This window comes from Mustela nivalis, assembly GCF_964662115.1.
Source record: "Mustela nivalis genome assembly, chromosome: 1".
In the NCBI taxonomy this organism is placed as follows: domain Eukaryota; kingdom Metazoa; phylum Chordata; class Mammalia; order Carnivora; family Mustelidae; genus Mustela; species Mustela nivalis.
This window is the reverse complement of record NC_139020.1, coordinates 1,664,443-1,685,562: the sequence shown is the minus strand read 5'-3', so window position 1 is coordinate 1,685,562 and position 21,120 is coordinate 1,664,443. Positions and strand designations below refer to the sequence as shown.

Sequence of the window (21,120 nt, the reverse complement as noted above, 5' to 3'; positions counted from 1 at the left end):
CGGGCAGAGAGCTGTGCGCCTCCCTGGGAACGCTCCTGCTGGATGCAGGGATGAAGGGTGACCGAGTCTACAAAATCAGAGCCACCGGGAGAAGGTCAGACGGTGATGAAGCCCTGGAGGTTAATTCTAATCAGTTAGACACGCAGTCACTGCAGCGGCTGTATTCAGCTGAGAGGCTGTATGCGCGAGCAGAGCCTGGACGGGCCACCTACAGTTGGCCTCCGCACCAGCTAGCCTGGAAGCCATCGGCCCCAGAAGGCCGGCACTCGGCCAACGAGGGACCAATCACGTGGGGGGGGGGGCGCCTAGCGGTAGCTACCTGCAGCTTCCCCACACCACAGTCCCCGTGGGGCCCATGTGAGCGTCTCTCTTTCCACTACAAGTTCTCTCCCTTCCTTGCTTTGAGCCCCTGGCAAACCCGGGGCTAGTGGGGTACCCCCTGTTACAGCCAGCTTGGAATAAACAGCCTTTGCTTCTCATTTAGGTGGTCTCTCTTTATTCTACAAAGGCTTTTTGAAAGAGCAGCTTCAGAAACTCCTTTTGTCCTCAAGGTCTTTATAGTTCAGCAGAAAGATGTGGTGGGAGCCACGAATACACAAACTCGAAACTGGCTACATGAAAGGTCCTAAAACAGCCTCAAGGTCTTAAGGTCTGGGCCACCACCTCAGAGGTGTGAGTCACCAGACCTCTCAGAGCCTCAGCTTACTCATCTGTAAGATGGGATGGTGGTGACATCCCCCGTCAGGGACCCAGCTGAGCTGCCAAATGTTGGGGGAGCCAATGACAGCCCCAAGCAAACTGGCAGAAGCAGTGAAGACTTCAGTCACCCACTGCAGTAGTTGAGCAGGAGGCTAAGGCCACAGGAAGCACTGACCTCCCACCCCCCGTGGTGGGGGCCATGCCTAGGAGCCCAGGACAAAAGCTTCCCATGGGTTGATGAGCCCCGAGGCCCAGGAAAGAGGAGGAGGGAAGGCTGGGCATGGAAAAGTACTGGGTACTGAGTCAGAGTGGGGGGGGAGGACAGTAGCTTCCAGGTGCCGTACAAGGAGGCCTCTGACGGAGGTGCCAGGGCTACAAGTGCAGGTGGTCCTCTGAGGGGGGCTGGCAGACCTGGGTCCCCGCTGAAGTTCCCCCAGGATGGCAGTGCCCTGGCTGTGTCCCAAGCCTGGTGTGTGGTGGGGCATCGTGTGCCCCCCGCTGGGGGACGCCTTTGTGATCGCCCGTGGCCGGGCCTGATAGATCACGCATAGGATTTTTGACTGGGAGCCAGGCTCTCTGTGCCCCAGAACTGTTCCCTGGGAAGGCTTCCTATACTGAAGCCCGCCAAGACCCAAGTTACTTGGAAGAAGCCACCTGCGTCAGCTGGAGATGCAGGCGTGAGGCCCCGCCCCTAAGCCAGGTGGACTGCACTCTGGACGGTCTCCAGAAGGGGTTCTCCCACTGGGGTGGGAAAGGAAGCAGAACCAAATGGCCAAGAAAATCCTCCTCCTCTGTGGATTTCACTGATTTAATTTGTGTTCCCAGGTCCCAGGAGGAGTTTATTTCCAGGAAGTTAGGTTAGGATATTATAAAGGTTGCCCTGTGGGACAGTAAGACTAAATGTATAGCCACCATCACAAAACATGCAAGCTCAGGCCCAAGCTCCGGCAGGTGGATCTGTAGAGAGAAGAGATGGAGAACGTGAATGGCCGGTCGGTACGCGGTCTCTGCGGATCAGTGGGGAGAGCAGGCCATCGAGAGAAAGTGGTGGGAAAGCTGGCTGCCTGTGGGGAGAAAACCAGGCTGAACTCCTCCGCTAACAGAATATACAGTTTACCCCTCCAGGAGGGGTGAATGGTGCCACTTCCAAGTTAGAGGGAGAGTTGGCAGCCATCTCTGTGACTTTGGGACACAGGTGATTCCCCAGACAAGCTCAACAAAAACATATAATGAGAAAGAAGCCAGCACACTTGCTCACATCATAACAAGAACTTCTGCTCAGGAAGGACACAATGGGTGAAGCCAGTAATCCCAGGACAGAATGAGAAAGGTGTTTGCCATACCCTGAAAGGTACAGAAGGAACAGGGAGTCCCTGAAAACCAACAAGGAAAATATAAGAACAATCCTCAGAAGGAAAGAAAGAAAGGAAGGAAGAGAAAAAAAAAGGCAACCTAAAAAAGAAGAAACCCAAAGGGTTCACACAAGACAAAATGCTCAAGTCAACATGAATCAGAGAAATGCAAACCAAACAGTAATAAGACACCACTCTTCTCCTACTACACTGGCTAAAAAAGGGAAATAGGAAAACAACGTGAAGATAGAGCATACATGGGAAAATAACTCATGTCCCTTTTGTGTGTTCTTTCCTGCTTTTCTTAACTTGTTTTTTTTTTTTTCTTTTCTTAACTTGTTTTAAAGGAAGTCACGGAATGTGAACAGATTGGCACACTGGGCTTTGAGCGGGACTCCTGGACACTCTGGGGCTGCAGCATGGATGCATCTGAAGCTTGGGAGGCAAAGGCATTGGGTGATCAAGCCACTGGAGCCTCAGGGAGGCCGCAAAATGGCAGTGACACCAAGAATCACCTCGCAAAGATGTAGTAGAGTCTTTGAGTAGAGCTCTGTGGCCAGCCTGTGCTGTGCCCTCTACACACATCAATGCTTTTAAATTCATACTTGTCCACCTCAGTCATCTGTCAAAGTCAAAGTGTTCTCGGGGTGCACAACACTCCCCAAAGGGTCAAGCAGACAGTATAGCAAGGACCGTGGCCTTGACGCCCAGCTCTCCTGGGATGTGCCATGTCCTGCAGCTTCTGTCATGGGCCTTTTTGAGGCTCGGTCTCCTCGTGAGCAATAGGGGATGGTATCTTCCTTTCTTGTAGGGGTCCAGGAGGGACTGAAAATACTGTCTGGCAGGCAGAAGTTGCTCCCCAGAAATGGACAGCCTCACAGTAACTGACTTGGAAGTGGTGGAAGTGGACGGCCCAGCCTCATGATGCAGTCAGCTCTGTGCCAGGCCACATTTTAGGTCAACTATTAACTTCCCACATGAGCTTGTGGGAGGATATGTGTTTTCCTGCAGGAATGCAGGCTGCCAGGGCTGGTGAAGCAGGACCCTTGAATAAGATCCATGTGGCTAGTACACAGCTGATGTTAAGTTTACCTTACGTAAATCAGCAAAAGGGCATCTGGCGGTGTGCCTTAATCAGCTGGCACAAAAAACCCCACACATAGTCTGGGGATAAGTCGACTCACTGGACTCACACTTGCCAGCCCAAAACTAGAATCTTCCTTTCTCACTTTTCTTGCGTGTTGTCCACTGTGTATAAGAAGCACCTGGCCTCACTGGGCACATGGACATTCAGGAGGCAAAAGACAGTGCATGAATCTGCAGACCACAGGGCTGGCATGGGGACAAGGGGGCTTAATCTGAGCTCTTCCCAAGACAGGATGCTCAGCTGCCCTCCGGGTCCCGCCCACAGAGCTTGTCTCTAATGATCCAAAATGCCACCTCTTAGTCTCCTCTGCCAGGAGCTGAGAGTGGGGAGGGGAGAAGATGAAGCTCTAGTCCCTACCCCCAGGGCATCTTTGTAACAAAAACATGACTCTCTCCTGCCAGGCATGATTATCTCTGCAATCCAGCCAGCTTTCCATGTTCCCTTATCTCACGTCCTCCTGGCGAGTGAGAACAGGAACCGAGGATGAATCCGGCTGTAGTGGCCTCGGGCTGCAGGATGTGGAAGTCCAAATGCTCAGCACCTAGATGTTTGCCTGCCTGCCAATCCCATTGTGTGAGAGTCCTCATCAACTCTATTGCCCTTCAGATATGTGCACTGAATCCAGGAATTATGGAATCGGAGCCAGCAAGGGCCAACAGATGAGGCTGGTGGGGGTAGCTAAAGGAGAAGGAAGTTTCTAGTAGTAAGTGCTTCCATTAGAAGAGAAGATGGGTATCAGATCCACCGTCTAAGCTTTAAATTAATAAACTTGAAAATGGAAGGATAAGTCAGTGTAATTGTATGTAATATAACTCAATGTAACAAGAAAACAAGAAAAACAGAGGAGATCAATTGAAACCAAAGTGTATTCCTTGAGAAGTTGAATAAAATTCCAGCCAGATTGACCAGGGGGCGGGGAAAAACCAGAAGAAATAATTTACCAATATCAAGAACAAAAGATGGGATATTACCAAATATTTTTCACAAATTAAAGAATAATGAAGGACTTCCACAAGCAACATTATGCCTTCTATTCAAAACCTTGTGTGAAATGGACCAACTCTTCAGCAGGCACTATATTAAAGAAGAAACAGATGGCCAGAAAGTCCTTTACCTATTAAGGAAAACTCCAGTTTCTCAGGAGATTCTCCGAAATATTTAAAGAAGACCAAATACTGACTCTACACAATCTTTTCTAGAAAATAGAAGAGAAGGAGATACCTGACAACTTTTGTCAAAACTGAAGTCATTACAATAAAAGACTACAGATCGATAGCCTCATAAAAATAGACATATAGGTCCTGAATAACATATTACAAACCAAATCCAACAACATGTAAAAAGGAAAATACATCACAACCAAGTGGGGTTTATCTGGGACTTCAGGACTGGTTGAACATTTTTTAACATTTTTATTTATTTATTTTTTGACAGAGAGAAACAGCAAGAGCAGAAACAAAAGCTGGGGGAGCAGCAGGCAGAAGGAGACACAGGCTTCCTGCCGAGCAGGGAGCCTGATGCGGGGCTCGATTCCAGGACCCTGGTATCAAGATCTGAGCTGAAGGTAGACGCTTAATGACTGAGCCACCCAGGCGCCCCTGGGTGACTATTTTAAAAATCAATTAATGTAAGTACATGGCAACTCTATGTACTGGCTTTGTGATTTCCTGTACATCTCTAATTATTTCAAAATAAAAGGCTTTAAGAAATCAATTAATGTAATTCACCATATTAACAGACTAAAAAAGAAAATTGTATAATCATCTTAATAAATGCATAAGAGCATTCCATGAAATCCAACGTCCATTTATGATATAATCTCTCAGTAACAAGCGGCAGCTTTTTATCCTGAGAAAGCTAATCTAGACAAAACCTCAGCTATCACCATCCAGCAAGCCCAAAGACTGAATGTCTCCCCCTGAGTTCAGGCACATGTCAGCACACGCACAAGCATTTCCTTGCTCTGCCCACTAAAGAAGTGACACCCCAGCAGCCTGAGCACACCTAGCTTCAGATCATGGTTTCTAAATACCATCATCCACTAAAAGGAGCAGGGCCCCCCGGAGAAGTGGTTGATCCCAGGAATGGGGCGGGGAGATTCCCAGGGGAGCTGAAACCGAATGTGGGAGGTTGGGGAGTTGCAAGCATGCTGACTGTACAGGAGCCACGTGAAGGAGGTCCCAAGGCTCAAAGCCAGAACACAGTGAATAAGAAAATAATGATGATACTGGATTATTACTCAAATAATAAGGCAAATATCCTTTAGTTTAATGAAATAAAATAAGCCAGAACAGGTAAATACAAGGAGGAAAAGGGGCATCTCCTCCTTGTAGACGAATTTCAGTTAATGAGTGGAGGTGGAGTAGGGAACTAGAAACTCACCATCAGAGCACCACAGTGAGTATGGTGTCTAACATAACATACTAAAGATAAAAAATAAAAAATAAAAAAAAGAACATCACAGTGACCTTGCTGTGGGCATGGCCCCCCAGAGGGACACTAAAACCATTAGACAGACATGACAGCAGAAACAGGATACTTGCAAAGTCTCGTAGAATCTCCCCCTGCTGCAAATATTTATTAATTACAAAGGGGACAAATAGCCATATCCCCAGTGACTAGACACAGCAACAACATGTGCCCCTGCTTCACTGGGCAGGTTACTTCTGTGGGATTCATCCCCAAACACAATAACCTCACTCTAATTGTGAGGAAACCTCGGACAACCCCAAATTTCTACAACGCACGTGACCAAGGCTCTTCAAAAGTGTCAAGATACAAAGGATAAGGAAAAACCAAGAAACTGTCTCAGACTAGAGAAGAGTAAGGAAACCTTACAATGCACATGGGGACCTGGACCAGAAAGGGGACATTGATGGGCAATGGGTCTGTCCTTCAGTGAACAGTAATGTGCCAATGTTGATTTCTAAGATTTGTCACTGATCTATGGATATGTAAGATGTTCCTAGAGGAAGCTGGGTGAGGGCGTGTGTAGCCACTGTGCTCTTTTTACAATTATTCTGTAAATGACACGAAGGCACAAAGTGTCCCATGAGCTCAGCCATGCCAGGACAAGCAGATGTGCAGGTGTGGCTGGTCTGTCATGCCACGTGCCACCTGTGCCCCATCTTTCACCAGCTGCGGACTGTAGTCCCCAAGAAAGGAGGCCTGCTCCACCTTTTCTTCCATCCCAGACCCTGGCCTTGAGTCTGCTTCAGAGCAGATGCTTGCTAAGAGTCAAATTGTGTCCCAACCCCAGTACCTGCAGAAGTGACCTTGCCTAAAAGATGGTCATCACAGATGATCGATACAACGAGGTCATTGGGGGAGAGGTGTCCCAACCCAGAGGTGGGGAGACGCTTGTACAAACTAAAGAACCCCAAGATAGCCAGAAAACTCCCAAAGCTAAGAGAACATGGAACAGATTCTCCATCTTGGCCCCAGGACAAAACAACCCTGCCAGTCCTTGATCTCAGACATCCAGCCTCCAAATGACGGATCTCTGCTGTTGAAGCCCCGTCTGCGGTTAGCCACAGGACACTCGCAGCGCAGCATACAAATCATGACTCATCACCGTTACACAGACACCAAGTAAGCCTCCAAGCACAGAGGCACTTGATGGTGCTCGGCCAGCAGAGCAGTCCACCACAGTGCTCGCCCAGACCTGGGCCTGGGACCCAGCCCCCAACACCTGGGTATGCCACTTGGGCCCCCAACGACCCCACTAAAACAGCAAGAAACCTGCATGCCACCCCCCCAAACTTGCCTTCTAGACTGAAAACAGTTAGAGATCCCAGATCAGTTTCTGGAGTGTCGTGAGCTAAGCAGGGACTCCAGGAAGTGGAACAGCTGTGACTGGTTCCGCAGGACCTGGCTCTCAGCACCAAGGCGGGGAGCTCCTGGGGGGACTAACGCCCGATAGCACAAGCCAGAAGGGTATGAAGAGAAAGTCAGGGCACCCGGCACACACTCACTTTCACACACTCGCTCACACACTCACACTCACAGCCTCCTCCAGCCCCCCTGCCCCTACCATGGCCACGTCTACCCTATCCCTCTGCATTAGCAACCAGAGCTACGGCAGCCGTGTTTGCCTGCCCGGCTCCTGGGACTCCTGCCCCAACTCCTCCTGGAGACAGGTGGACGACTGCCCAGGGAGCTGCTACGAACCCCCCTGCCCATCCCCACCTGCTGTGCCCCCTCCTGCTGTGAGCCCACCTATCGCGTCCCCACCTGCTGTGCCCCCAGCTGCTGCCCCTAGTTTCCTGACTGATCCTCATCACACCCCTGCCAGCTGCGGGTCCAGCCCCTGCCAACCAGCCTGCACCAGCTCCTGCCAGCCCTCCTGCTGCAGCTCCTCCCCGTGCCAGGAAGACTGCTGTGTGTCTGTCTGCTGCACCCCTATTTGCTGCAAGCCCATCTGCTCTGGGCCTTCTCCCTGCTCAGCCCCTCCTGCCACCAGCTCAGCCTCTGTTCCCTGTCCTGCTGCAGACCCTCCTCCTGCGAGTCCCTACTCTGCCGCCCCATGTGCCCAGCCTGCCCCAGGCCCACCTTAGCCCAGAGGTCCTGCTGCAGATGAGATACATCCCCCACGCAGCCAGCTGAGCTCAGGTCCTACCCAGTGACTAGGGTCCTGCCAGCCACCCCTCCTCAATCCGTTCTTGACCCTTCTTAAGGGGCTGCCCCACTGAGGACAGGGGCAGGTCCCACCTGGAAGCTGATCACTGTGTCCCGAATCGCTCCAGCACGTGGACCATTCCTTGTGTCTGCTGGTCCAGCCTCCTGTTGAGCCGCAGACATAGACAAACCAAACATCCACACTCAGTGCTGTGGCCCGAGAAAGGTTTCCTAGAACATCCCCATGGCAGTGGCCTCCCCTCCATATCTCTCACTCTGCATGAGGGTTAGCCCAGCCTCCACCCACCTGTCTCTGTGTCCTCAGCTCAGTGACCCATCAGCTGTCTCTGGATGCACTTAAGGAAACTGACCAATAGACATTCAAGACCAACCGGAGCCCTGGCTGCATGTGTCATTACTCCCAGCCCAACCACATGTCCACTTCCGCCCTCTGTACCCAACACTGCCGTCCTGCAGGACCCTGTGTGGCTTCCTGTGACTCCCTGGGGTCCCAGATGGACAGCAGAGGGTGGGGATAGGTATTGCAGCCCTTTGGCCCTTGGGGCCATCCTGGGCTCATCCTTCGCCCTCCTGTATTTTCCTTGACTTGCCGCTGTCACTCCTCACAATGCCCATTCAATCGGGATTAGGATCTGCGAGATCCGTGTTTTCCCAGAGCATGTCTAAATGCCCTCCTAACTTCAAAATTGGCAATTTTCATCTCTGTATTGCCTAAAATCATCTCCCATGCCCCACTGATATCCCTGGCATGGAGTCAGGAGCACGTGCTGAGGGGTGTTATCTGTTACACGCACAGATCCCAGAAGTCACATATTAATGGTCGTCCTAAACCTGCCTGAGAATAAAGCCTTCTCTCGATCTGCCATAACAAAACATAAAGACAAGCACAGAAACATCACAATTATCAAGCCAATCCACAAGTGGTAAGTGCCAGACCGAGCAAGGCCCGTCACTCCTTAAAGGAAGGAAAGAACATACAGCATTCACCAGTATTACACTATTATCTTATTGAAACTCAGCATCCAATAAAAAACTGGTGGACACATTTTTTAAAGATTTTATTAATTTTGGGACTGGAGGAGATTATGCTAAGTGAGATAAGTCAAGTAGAGAAAGTCAATGATCCTCTGGTTTCACTTATTTGTGGAACATAAGGAATATTGTGGAGGACATGGGGAGATGGAGAGGAGAAGGGAGTTGGGGGAAATCAGAGGGGGAGACGACCACGAGAGACTGTGGGCTCTGAGGAACAAACTGAGGGTTTTCGAGGGGAGGAGGTGGGGGATGAGTTCACACAGTATTAGGTATTAAGGAGGTCATAGATTGCATGGGGCACCAGATGTTATATGCAAACAATGAATCTTGGAGCACTACATCAATAACTAATGATGTACTGTGTGGTGACTAACATAGCATGATTAAAAAAAGATTTTATTTATTTATTTGAGAACACCCCTGCACACAAGTGGGGGCAGGGCAGGGGGAAGGGAGAGGGAGAGAGAATCTCAAGCAGACTCTGCAGTAAATGTGGAGCCCAACACAGGGCTCCATCCCACGACCCTGACATCATGACCTGAGCCAAAAGCAAGAGTTGGGACGCCCAACTGACTGAGCCACCCAGGTGCCCCAGAATCACATTAAGAGGAAAAATCTAACTCATAATCCAGAGGCAAAACAGACTATACAAACAAACTCAGAAACGACAATTGCTGGAATTAGCAGATAAGGCAGTTAAAACAATGATGATAAATGTATTCATGGATTTCAAGGGAAACATGAGCACAAAGGAGGAGAAATGTAAGATACAAAAGAGAACTAAATGGAACTCCAAGAGCCAAGAAACTTAACAATTAAAAAATTAAAGGATGTGGCATGGGGAGGGAGACAAACCATAAGAGGCTTTTAATCTCACAAAAGAACTTGACGGTTGCTGAGGGGAAGGGGAGCTAGGGATAGGGTGGTTGGGTTATGGACATTGGGGAGGGTATGTGCTATAGTGAGTACTGTGAAGTGTGTAAACCTGGTGATTCACAGACCTGTACCCCTGGGGCAATTAATACATTATATGTTAATAAAAATAATTTTAAAAAATTAAAGGATGAATTTAAAAGTAGAATAAAGACTGCAACTGATCAGTGACCTGGGAGACACAATCACAGAAGTTACCCAAACTGAAAGTCAGTAAGAAAAAAAACTAAATTAACAGAGTGTCAGGGATCTGAGGAACAATATTAAATGGTCTAACATAAATATAATCGGGGTCCCTGGGGAGAAAAATATTTAAAGGGTGGGAGAGACAGAAAAATATTTAAAGAGATAATGGCCAAATGTTTTCCAAATTGGATGAAATTGAGAAGTACATAGAAAACTTGAGAAACACTATACACTAACCTGAGCTTACTGATATGTATACAATATTCCATCCAACAACAGTGAAGTCGAATTCACATTTTTTTCAAGTGTACATGGAACATTCACCAAAATAAATCATATCCTGGGTCACTAAAACCAGCCTTAATATATTTAATAGGATTGACATCATACTGAGAATGTTGTTTGACCACAACAAAATCAGAAATCATGAACAGAAAGATATCTGGAAAATCAAAAACTATTTGGATATTAAATAACACTCTTCAAAATAATCCATGAGTCAAAGAAGGAATCACAATGGAAAATTGGAAATATTAATAAATTAAAAATAAACTTTATAGAATGCAACTAACACAGTATATAGGGGGAAATCTATAGCTTAAATAATCCCTAATAATTAAGAAGGAATCCATCAATGATCTGAGGTTCTACCTTCAGAAGCTACAGAAAGAAGCACATGTTGAATCCAAAATAGGTAGAAGGAAGGAAATAATGAGAAGTGTAGAAGTCTACCCAACAGAAAACAGGCAAATGAGAAACTTAATAAAACCAAGTCTAATTTTTCAGAAGATCACCAAAATTAATAAATTTCTACATTAACTAGTCAAGAAAAAGAAATGAAAAGGAAATAAATAGACAACATCAGGAATAATGAAAGGGCTATTGCCCCAGATTCTACAGACATTAAAAGAACAATAAAAGAAGGCAACTCTTGATGCTGACACATTCAACAACTTAGGTGAAACGGACAAGTAACTGGAAAGATATATTCATATAAAAACTCATACAAGAAGAAATAGAAAACCAAAATAGCCCTCTATCAATCGAAGTAACAGAATTATATTTAAAATCCTTCCCAAAGAGAAAATCCCATGCCCAATCCTAATATGTAAAAATGCCCAACTTTTGTAGCAACATGGACGGGACTGGAGAAGATGATGCTGAGTGAAATAAGTCAAGCAGAGAGAGTCAATCATCATATGGTTTCACTTACTCGTGTAGCACAACAAATAACATGGAGGACTTAGGGAGATGGAGAAGAGAAGTGATCTGGGGAGAAACTGGAGGGGGAGGTGAACCATGAGAGACTGTGGACTCTGAGAAACAAACTGAGGGTTTTGAAGGGGCGGGGGGTGGGGGGTGGGTGAGCCTGGTGGTGTGTATTACGGAGGGCACGGATTGCATGGAGCACTGGGTGTGGTGCATAAACAATGAATTCTCAAGCACGGAAAAGAAATATAAATAAGTAAATAAAATATAAAAAAAAATTCTAAGTGCAGTTAGCAAGGTCACAGGATACAAGGTCAACACACAAAAACTGATTAAATTTCTACATAGTAGCAATGAGCACTTGGAAATGAAATAAACATACCATTAACTAAAACATTGAAAAATAAAATAATAGAGAAGCTTAATATATGTACAAGGTCTATGTATTAAAAGTGATAAAGTATTGAAAAAAGTCATCCAAAATGATTAGAAACAGATTTATAATTATGAATTGAAAGACTCAATATTGTTAAGATGTTAATTCTTCCCAAATTCACCTGCAAGTTTAATGCAATTCCAATAAAAATCCCAGCAAGTTCTTCTTTAGAAAATGATGAGCTGATTCTAAAATCGATACAGAAATATAAAGGATCTAGAAGAGCCAACGAATTTTGAAGAAGAAAAGTGGGGGGGTCACTGGGTGGCTCAGTCAGTTAAACATCTGCCTTTGGCTCAGGTCATGATCCCAGGGTCCTGGGATCGAGTCCTGCATTGGGCTCCCTGCTCAGTGGCGGTCTGCTTCTCCCTCTCCCACTCCCCTGCTTGTGTTCCCTCTCTCTCTCTCTCTGTCAAATAAATAAATAAAATCTTTAAAAAAGAAACAGAAACAGAAAAATGCGATCAGATGACTAGCTGCTTGATTTCAAGACTTCACACAAAGCCGTGTTGGTGGAGACGGTGTATTATTGGTACAAGAACTGAAGACAGGACACAGCAGGGTCCGGAAATAGACCCACACATATACAGTCAATAGATTTTTTGGCGAGGGTCATTCAGTGGAAAAAGGATAATCCTCTTACTAAATGATTCTGGAACAACCAATAGCGGATTCAAAAATTAACTAGAAAGGGATCCTAGAACTTAACATAAAAGTTAAAGCCGTAGAATATTTAGAGGTATGCATAGGACAAAAACAGCGTGACCCTGGGTTTAGGCAGATTTCTTAGCACCACTGAAGAAAAGGAATTCATTGAATTTAATCAAAATTAGAGATATAAGCTACTGAAAAAATGCTGCCAAGAAACTGAGAAGTCTGGGCACAGGTGGGGAAATCTGCTGTGTACACATACAATAAGTGACCGGCCCTGGAACGCGTGAACACTTATGGTGAACAGGCGATTCGACTGCGGGGCAGTGGGCAGAGGACCTGAGCAGACAAACGGGGATCCGGCACCGGAAGCCGACCCACCGGGCACAGCAGCCGGCAGGAAGGCCGGCATCACCACGCACACTGCACTTGCACGTGACCCAGCAAGCCCACCCCCGTGTCCGTGCAAGAGCAAGGGCAGCGCATGGAGTACGGGGGCTCCCGGCAGCTTCCTTCATGACCACTGAGACCTGGAGACACCCCAGACGGACGTCAACAGGTGAGAGGGCGGCCGTGATCGCCCATGCGATAAAACACCACTCGGCAATTAAGAAGGAATTCGTGATGAATATATGCCACAGAAGAGGCAAGTGGACAAAGCCGGTCACAAAGCGCGCCTGTTGCACGCTGTCTTCCCTGGGACGCTCCAGAAAAGGTCAGCCTCGGCAGCACCGTGGGGCCCTGCTGCCCGGCGGCAGGCATGGAGGCTGGGGATGCAGGGAAACCTCTGGCAGGAGGGGAAGCCGAGAGCTCCTGACTCCAGCGGAGGCAGCAAGATGCAGACCTTTCTCAATACTCATCAAACGGTACAGTGAGACAAGGCGCGTCTGACTATATGTACACTGGACCCAGAAAGCTGATTTTAAACTAAGGAGTTAGTTAAAACACTGCTAGGGTTGGGGAAGGGTTTGGGCAAGGAGCTTGTGGCAGGTGGGGAGTGTGGCTTGGGCAGGAGGGAGCTGGGGTTGCAGGGAAGGTGACGGAGAGCCAGGGGAGAGCATAGGTTCCCTTTGTGGGTTCTGGCTATGGACACAGCCATGGGGAGAGTGGGGCTCCCGGCCAGGGAAGGGAGGGCTCGGGAGGGGCGGGCGGGGCCACTGGGCCACTGCTTGCAATAGTTCTGGAACCCTGTGGGGGGGGGAGTGATCTTGCTGTATGTCCCTGCCCTTGTCCACCAGTGTGCTCACACGACATCACCGTCATCCTGACATCGGAGCAGCTGTTCACAGCAATTCAAGGCCTGATGGTTTCTCAGTTCACAGGGAAGGCCCCGCACCAGGTCTCCGTGCCCTCAGGCTCCCAGGCGCAGTCCAGACCTATCAGGTGATGGCCTTCAGCGTCCCGCCCAGGACAGGATCCTGGGGGTCCTGTCACTGACCCGTCATAAAATAAAATAAAAATTTTGTTTCAAACCTAGTTGTTTTCTTTGGGACCTTGGAGCAGTGCCTCCCCCACGCCACCACCTTTCTGCTAAATGGGTACAGCCTGTAGGAGGACCCCAGGGGGACCCCAGGCCCATAGGGGCTGTGCTGCTGCAGCAACCAGGCCAGCTCGTCTGGGGCCAGTTTGCCCAGCTGGGGCAGTGGGTGGAAATGGGCCAGGGGCTGAGAACCCCCAGACCACGGTCCATGTGCAGGTGGTCAGCCTTGGGAAGCCCTGGGCATGCAGGGGCCAGGAGCCCTGACCTTCCTGGGCCAGGGTGTGCCTCCCACCCCAGGGCCCTGCCCTGTGGGATTTCTCAGTCCCCCATTCCTAGAAATGTTCCCGGATGGAGGAGACCAATGTCTGGTCAGACCCATGCACCCCCACCCCCATGAGGGTCGGAAGAAAGGAAGCAGATGCGCTGGTGAGTGAGTTTATTGGGGTGTCTGAGCAGGCGCCGAGAGGTCAGCAGTTGAGGCCACGGGACCCGAGCCGAGAAACTGGGAGGGAAGGGCGGGGGACCCGGAAGTGCTGGAGGCCCCTCCTGGGAGCAGGAGCCCTGGGGGGCAGCGGGGTCAGCGTTCTGGGGAGCCTTAGGTCAAGGTCAGGTCAGCAGAGTGGACACATGGAAGACCCTGTCCTGGGTGTGGGCAGCCACCTAACACAGGTCAGGACCGGACTGAGGGGGTGGGGAGGACCACAGTCATTGGGTGGGTTCTGAGCCCAGCTGGCCCCGGGGAAGACGGGCCCCATCAGCAGCAGGACTTCTGGGCGGAGGCAGGCACGCAGCAGGCCTGGCGAGAACCCACAGGGCGGCAGAGCAGGGACACACAGGAGGCTCGGCGGCAGCAGCTGGGCTGGCAGGAGGAGGAAAGGGCACAGCAGGAGGAGGCGGGCACACAGCAGGCGGGCTTGCACACGGGGCGGCAGAGCAGGGACACGCAGGAGGACGAGGAGCAGGGGCTGGGCTGACAGCAGGAGGGAGCTGAGCAGGGGGAGGGCCCAGAGCAGACAGGGGTGCAGCAGATGGGCTTGCAGCAGACAGGGGTGCAGCAGACAGGCTTGCAGCAGACAGGGGTGCAGCAGACGGGCTTACAGCAGACAGGGGTGCAGCAGACAGGGGTGCAACAGACAGGGGTGCAACAGACGGGCTTGCAGCAGACAGGGGTGCAGCAGACGGGTTTGCAGCAGACAGACACACAGCAGTCTTCCTGGCAGGGGGAGGAGCTGCAGCAGGAGGGCTGGCAGGAGCTGGTGCAGGCTGACTGGCAGGGGCTGGACCCGCAGCTTGCAGGGGTGCAGATGAGGGTCAGGCAAGAAGGGGCACAGCAGCTGTTGTCACAGCAGGTGGGGGCACAGCAGGTGGGGGCACAGCAGGAGGGGGCACAGCAGGTGGGGGCACAGCAGGGGGGCTCGCAGCAGCTCTCTGGGCAGTCGTCCACCTGCCAGGAGGAGTCGGGGCAGGAGTCGCAGGAGCCGGGCAGGCAGACGCGGCTGCCGTAGCTCCGGTCGCTGGAGCAGACGGACAGGGTGGATGCGGCCATGGTGGGCGGTGGGGCTGGAGGAGGCTGCGAGTGTGAGTGTGAGTGTGTGTTTGTGTGTGTGTGGTGCTTGAGGCTGACAGCTTTTATACCCTCCTGGCTATTGTCTCCTAGGCCCCCAGCAGGCTCTAGTTCCGGCTCCCAGGCCATGTTGGTGTTTGTTTGCCAGGATATTGTCTGGCTCATAAAACTCCTGGAGCAGCTGACTCCAGAGTGTCTCATTGTGTCCTGGGGAGCAGGAGTCCCAGCCCTGGTTATCAGAGCAGGGGATGGCGGGTATCGGGCGAGTGTCCCTCAGCCCTGAGTACCAGCACCCCAGCCTCCTCTCGGGAAACAGCTCCATTCCCCCCCCATATCCCTGTGCCATCTCTCAGTCTCATTGTCCCTTATTCTTTCTCTGAACACACATGTGCACACACAGAGTGCATATGTTACACAGTCACTAGGTTCTAGAAAGTCACCAAAAACACTGAATTAGCAAATCTGGGAACACGGGACCATCGCTCCCAGGTGAACATGGGGTTGGGTCCCTGCAAGCTCTGGTCAGATTTTCAGCAACCCTCAATACATGGTGGGTTAGATGTGTGTTTTTGTTTAAAGCGACTTATTTAATAAATACTTGAGATACATTTTATTTAACAGCGGACTCCCTGCCAAGAGCACCTTCAGTCACACCTGAGCAAGGCTTATCAGATGAGCCCATAAGGCACGTGAGCCCTCTTGTGCTCAGAACTCTAGACCGCCAGTGCTACGCCTGGCACCACTTTCACCAGCAAAATCACAGCATAAAGCACAAAAAGCGACATGAAGTGCGAGGACAGGCTTACAGTCTAGGGGCCGCCATGGGAGGCAGAGCCTCATTCCACCTTAGCTGGGAACACGTGTCCACTTCTTAAATTTGGAGCAGTCTGCACATGTCTGCGAATGACCAGGCACATACTGAGTATTGATTTGGGGTTACAAAGAAAGTTTAGTGAGTAGGTGAATCACAGATAAAGAATCCATGAATAAGGAAGATTGACTTTGTCATTTTTCTCTGTACACGTACTCATAGGTGTATAATGTACATTTTAAAAATACACATTGTATCATAATCTACCCACTCTGTTTTTTTGTAACTTAATGTAACAATGGAGCTCCTTTCCCATGAATGCATAAAGATTTCTCTTTCTTGGTTAGGGCTTCACAGAATCTCACATTGTCCTCTGTATTTGTCTATATGTTTCCCATCTTTGTGCTTCCAAACTTCCTATGCCCTTATATTTAAGATCTAGTTCTTAGAGTTAGTATGCAGGTTTTTCATTTTTGTCAGACTCTATTTTATTTATTTGTAAATTGAAATATTTTATTTGATACTTGACATTTAATTTCAGTATTGATAGTTGGGTTTATATCTGCAGTCAGGTTGTATGTTTTCTGTTTGTCTAAAATGTTTTATGTTCCTTTTACAAACTATTTCCTGACTGCTTTGGGGCATTTTTATTATTTATCTTCCTTGTCCCATTCATTAGTTGTTGTCTGTGGTTTCGTAACTGTCTCAGAGGTCAGCCCAGAGGCTACAGCATGCCTTCCTAAGATGGCCAAGTCTGATGGGCACGGGCCCATCCGGAGCACGGGCCACTTCCAGAGCAACCCAGAGACCCCAGCACACCTCGGCTCCTCCTCCTGCTTGTGCTGCACCGTTCATCTCTACTAGAGTGTAGAGCCCACAGGAAAGTGTAAATATAATATATAGTATAACATTGCAAAGGGACCTGCGGGCAGGTTTCCACTCTACTTGTAGTGTTACCTATCCATTCAGGTTCTCCTCCATTTTCCTGCACTTCTGCCCTCTGGCCCTACCTGAAAGCTTCCTGTGGTGGCGACTTCAAAGTGCATCTTCTGGTGAGGACTCCACTCCGCGTTTGCTGGTCTGGTGATGTTTTGTGGCACCTTCACCTCTGATCGGCATTCTTGGTGAGCTCTATTCCAGTTCTGCAGTCATTTCACTGGCCCCTTAAAGATGCCATCCCATTGTTCCATTCCCACTGTCCGCCCCCCACACTGCTAGGACAGCCACCGATCGGTTCATAAATGTCAGCCCTGTGTTCTCTTCAGTCAAAAATTTCTCTTTGTTTCTTCGTCTGTGTTTCAGTTTTACAATAAAGGTCTCCCTCCTTACACCAATTTCCCGGAGCACTTTCAACACAATTCTCTCGAAAGTCTGTCTGATTAACTCCAACACTGTCATCTCAGGCTTGTGTCTATCATCTGTTTGTCTCTTGACATGACTGTAATTCTTGATTGAATGTTTGACATTGTGAAAAAGTCTCGCAGCTCTGGATGAGTTTCTCTGGCTGGCGGCCTGGGTGGAGCAGACGACTCATACCGATGTGAGCGTTCTCCCCTCCTGGGGCCAAGCTGTCCTGGGGTCTCACCTGAGACTGGCTCCTCCTTGGCCAGTCATCAGGGTTATGAGTCCCCTGGCAATGAGGCTGCCAAATCTCTACTTGGGTTTTAAGGGCTTTCCGCTGGCTTTCTTAGCACCTTTCCTGTGTAGCATAAAAATTTGGCAAATGCCTTGAGATTCAGCCTGTAGCTCTGGAATTCCTCTTGGGGACTGCCATCTCCCTGGGTTCTTGACCCTTAGGTCCATGTTGCCTCTGCAGTTGCAGACTCCCGGGGAGTTCTTTCCACCCTTCCTGAGGTTTCCCGAAGCTCTGCCAACCTCTCTACATGCCAGTCACTTCCCTTCACACCCCACAGCAGGATTCATCAGCTGCACTTCAGGAAAAGCCGTTCCGAGATGCCAGCCCACCTCTCTGAGATTGCTCCTCTCCACGCGTTGGCCCTCAACACTCAGTCTCATCAGCAGCCTTCAAAAGCTCTGCACAGACGTTTTTGTATCTTATCCAGGTTTTGGGGCCATCCTCAGCCGGCATACATATATTTAACAGAGACCACCACATCATAGACAGCAAATATCACCCTCTCCCCACCCCTGCCAAGCACTTCTAGCTTCGTTCCTGTATCTCCAGAAGGGCCAGAAGCTGAACCAGGCTCAGATCTACACCAGGCTTATAACTCAAGACATATAGAAAGACAACTCGGCCACAGTTTATTTGAATTCCTAGAACTCCTTTCTTCCCTAGCATGGACATTCTCGTAGGTGAGAGGCCTGGGGTGAGAACCTCTTCTGGAAACAGAATGGCCAGGAAGGGTGAGAATCAGAGGGCACCAATGCAGCAGGGGCAGCATACGCTGCCTGCATGCCCCCAGGGCCCTCCCGCTGGGGTGTGACGCCACTCCCCCCGGCCCCGTGCTGCTGAACCCCTTCTTCACAATCATCACGGGGCACCAAGCACCCACCTCCCCTGGATGACAGGCCTCCACGGAGTTGAGACCCATGCGTTCTCCAGCTCTACACTTCCCAGCACGTGGGGCCTGTCTCCGTAGTTAGGACATCATGCTTGGAAGGTGGAAGGACCAGGGAGGATGGAAATCTACTTAGCAGAAGGAGCCAGAACCACCTAGTGGCCACCAAGATATTCTTCGCAGAAGGAAGGGGTTTGGATGACCTTCAGGTTTCTGGCTGGGGTGACCCCAGGAATTTTTCAGTTAACAGTCAAGAAAGTCAACAGGAGACACAAAAAACCATTGCTTTTCCAATGAAGGCTTTGTGGGAGCTGCACTTCCTGCAGGCGGGAAATAGGGCACTCCCCCAGTTGTGCAGGGGTTGGGTGTAAGAAGGCCATGCACATGGCTCGGTGAGTGGTCAGGCAGAAGCGGCCCACATGGCCACCCAAGGACATGGAAAGTGTGGCCACCTGACTGCCTCACCTTCCCCTGCTTGCCACCTGCACGTGCCCTCAGGGGAACTCCCCACGCCAGAGAGAGGACCAGGGAGTCACAACCAGAACATGTCTGGCTCCATACTCTCTCTGACCGGCAGCCGTGCCACGCTGACAAGCAGGGGCCCCCAGTGTGCACAAGACCCACCCACGTGTCCACAAAAGGGCAGTTAGGATTAGAATTGATGGATTCTTATGCAGCCAACCTGGCCCCATGACATGCTATTTACAGACTCACTTTTCTAGCTCAATGCATGCTCTAGACCGCGGGTAGCTTAGGATGAGTCAACAGACCCCAAAACACACTAGGAGCTTTATAGCTAAGCAAACACCTCGTAGAACCAAACACGCAGCTGTCGCTAATGAGAGTCCCTGGGGCTCCAAACAGCAACAAGGAAGGGAGGCGAGCAGGGTTGCTGCTGGGACAAACACACCCAGGAGGGTATAAAAGCCGACAGACAGCTCAGTACCTCACACACACTCACACATTCACACCCACACTACACTCACACTCTCCTCCAGCCTCACCACCCCCACCATGGCCACGTCCACCCTGTCCGTCTGCTCCAGTGACCTGAGCTACGGCAGCCGCGTCTGCCTGCCTGGCTCCTGTGACTCCTGCCCCGACTCCCCCTGGCAGGTGGACGACTGCCCAGAGAGCTGCTGTGAGCCCACCTGCTGTGCCCCCACCTGCTGTGAGCCCTCCTGCTGTGCCCCCTCCTGCTGTGCCCCCACCTGCTGTGAGCCCTCCTGCTGTGTTCCCACCTGCTGTGCCCCCTCCTGCTGTGCCCCCACCTGCTGTGCGCCCACCTGCTGTGACCCCAGCTGCTGTGCCCCCTCCTGCCTGACCCTCATCTGCACCCCTGCGAGCTGCGGGTCCAGCCCCTGCCAGTCAGCCTGCACCAGCTGCTGCCAGCCCTCCTGCTGCAGCTCCTCCCCCTGTCAGGAAGACTGCTGTGTGTCTGTCTGCTGCAAGCCCGTCTGCTGCACCCCTGTCTGCTGCAAGCCCGTCTGTTGCACCCCTGTCTGCTGCACCCCTGTCTGCTGCAAGCCTGTCTGTTGCACCCCTGTCTGCTGTGAGGCCTCCCCCTGCTCAGGCTCTTCATGCTGCCAGCAGTCTAGCTGCCAGCCCTCCTGCTGCAGCTCCTCCCCCTGCCAGGAAGACTGCTGCAAACCTGTCTGCTGCACCCCGGTCTGCTGCAAGCCCGTCTGCTGCACCCCTGTCTGCTGCAAGCCCGTCTGCTGCACCCCAGTCTGCTCCGGGCCCTCCTCCTGCTGCCAGCCCAGCCCCTGCTCCTCGTCCTGCTGCGGACCGTCCTCCTGCATGTCCCTGCTCTGCCGCCCCGTGTGCAGGCCCGCCTGCTGCGTGCCCGCCTCCTCCTGCTGTGCCCCCACCTCCTCTTGCCAGCCCAGCTGCTGCCGCCGGGCCTCCTGCGTGTCCCTGCTCTGCCGCCCTGTGGGCTCCCGCCAGGCCTGCTGTGTGCCCGCCTCAGCCCAGAAGTCCTGCTGCTGAGTGATCTTCTATGGCCACTCCAAACCTGAGGAGTTCCTGTGCACAGCCTGAATTCTTCACTGAGCACCAAGACAGCTGTCCAGCCCCCTTCGCTGGGCCCCATGGTGGACACTGGTCACCTGTTCCCCACTCTGCATTTGTCCTGCTGACTTTCCTCAAGTAGCAACTTTTCCCAAGTCAATATGCCCTGCCTCCTCCACCTGGGTTGGCAGTGACCCCAGCACGGCCAGCTGGGCTCCCCCAAGCCTTTGAACCCCATGTGCTGTGAAAGCAGAGGAGATCTAATACCATCTCCAGAGCTGTGTCTCAGCATTGCTACTGGACCTGTATGTCCCTGGTCCTGCACTGATTCCTGAGCTGGCTTCTGCATCACCCCTCATTCTGTGAGATGTTGATCTCCAATAAATTCCTGTTTTGATCATCTTCATCAGAATTCATGTCTGTGGTTTCCAAGAAAGACCTCCATCT

The 21,120-nt window shown here is 50.7% G+C and overlaps 4 protein-coding genes and 1 pseudogene across 6 annotated transcripts in view; 2 read left to right on the top strand and 3 right to left on the bottom strand.

The window, feature by feature from the left end:
* The window catches only part of TSPEAR (thrombospondin type laminin G domain and EAR repeats), a 205,494-nt gene that overhangs the window by 105,058 nt on the left and 79,316 nt on the right, over window positions 1-21,120 (bottom strand). The gene's annotated exons all lie outside the window — the stretch shown is intronic.
* The window catches only part of CFAP410 (cilia and flagella associated protein 410), a 293,294-nt gene that overhangs the window by 197,196 nt on the left and 74,978 nt on the right, over window positions 1-21,120 (bottom strand). The gene's annotated exons all lie outside the window — the stretch shown is intronic.
* Window positions 7,233-7,754, top strand: LOC309873653 (annotated as a pseudogene). The gene has a single exon. The product of its transcript is annotated as an uncharacterized misc_RNA (transcript).
* LOC309860006 (uncharacterized protein) lies at window positions 14,521-15,329 on the bottom strand (the record flags this gene model as incomplete). The annotated part of the gene is made up of 1 exon (XM_082721429.1): window positions 14,521-15,329. Exon 1 carries the CDS (start codon window positions 15,310-15,312, stop codon window positions 14,521-14,523), a length of 792 nt encoding a protein of 263 aa, XP_082577555.1. The 5' UTR covers window positions 15,313-15,329.
* On the top strand, window positions 19,678-20,652 carry LOC309859864 (uncharacterized protein; the record flags this gene model as incomplete). Its single annotated transcript, XM_082721081.1, has 2 exons — window positions 19,678-20,097; window positions 20,299-20,652. The coding sequence occupies 2 exons, from the start codon at window positions 19,678-19,680 to the stop codon at window positions 20,650-20,652; spliced, it is 774 nt and encodes a 257-aa protein (XP_082577207.1).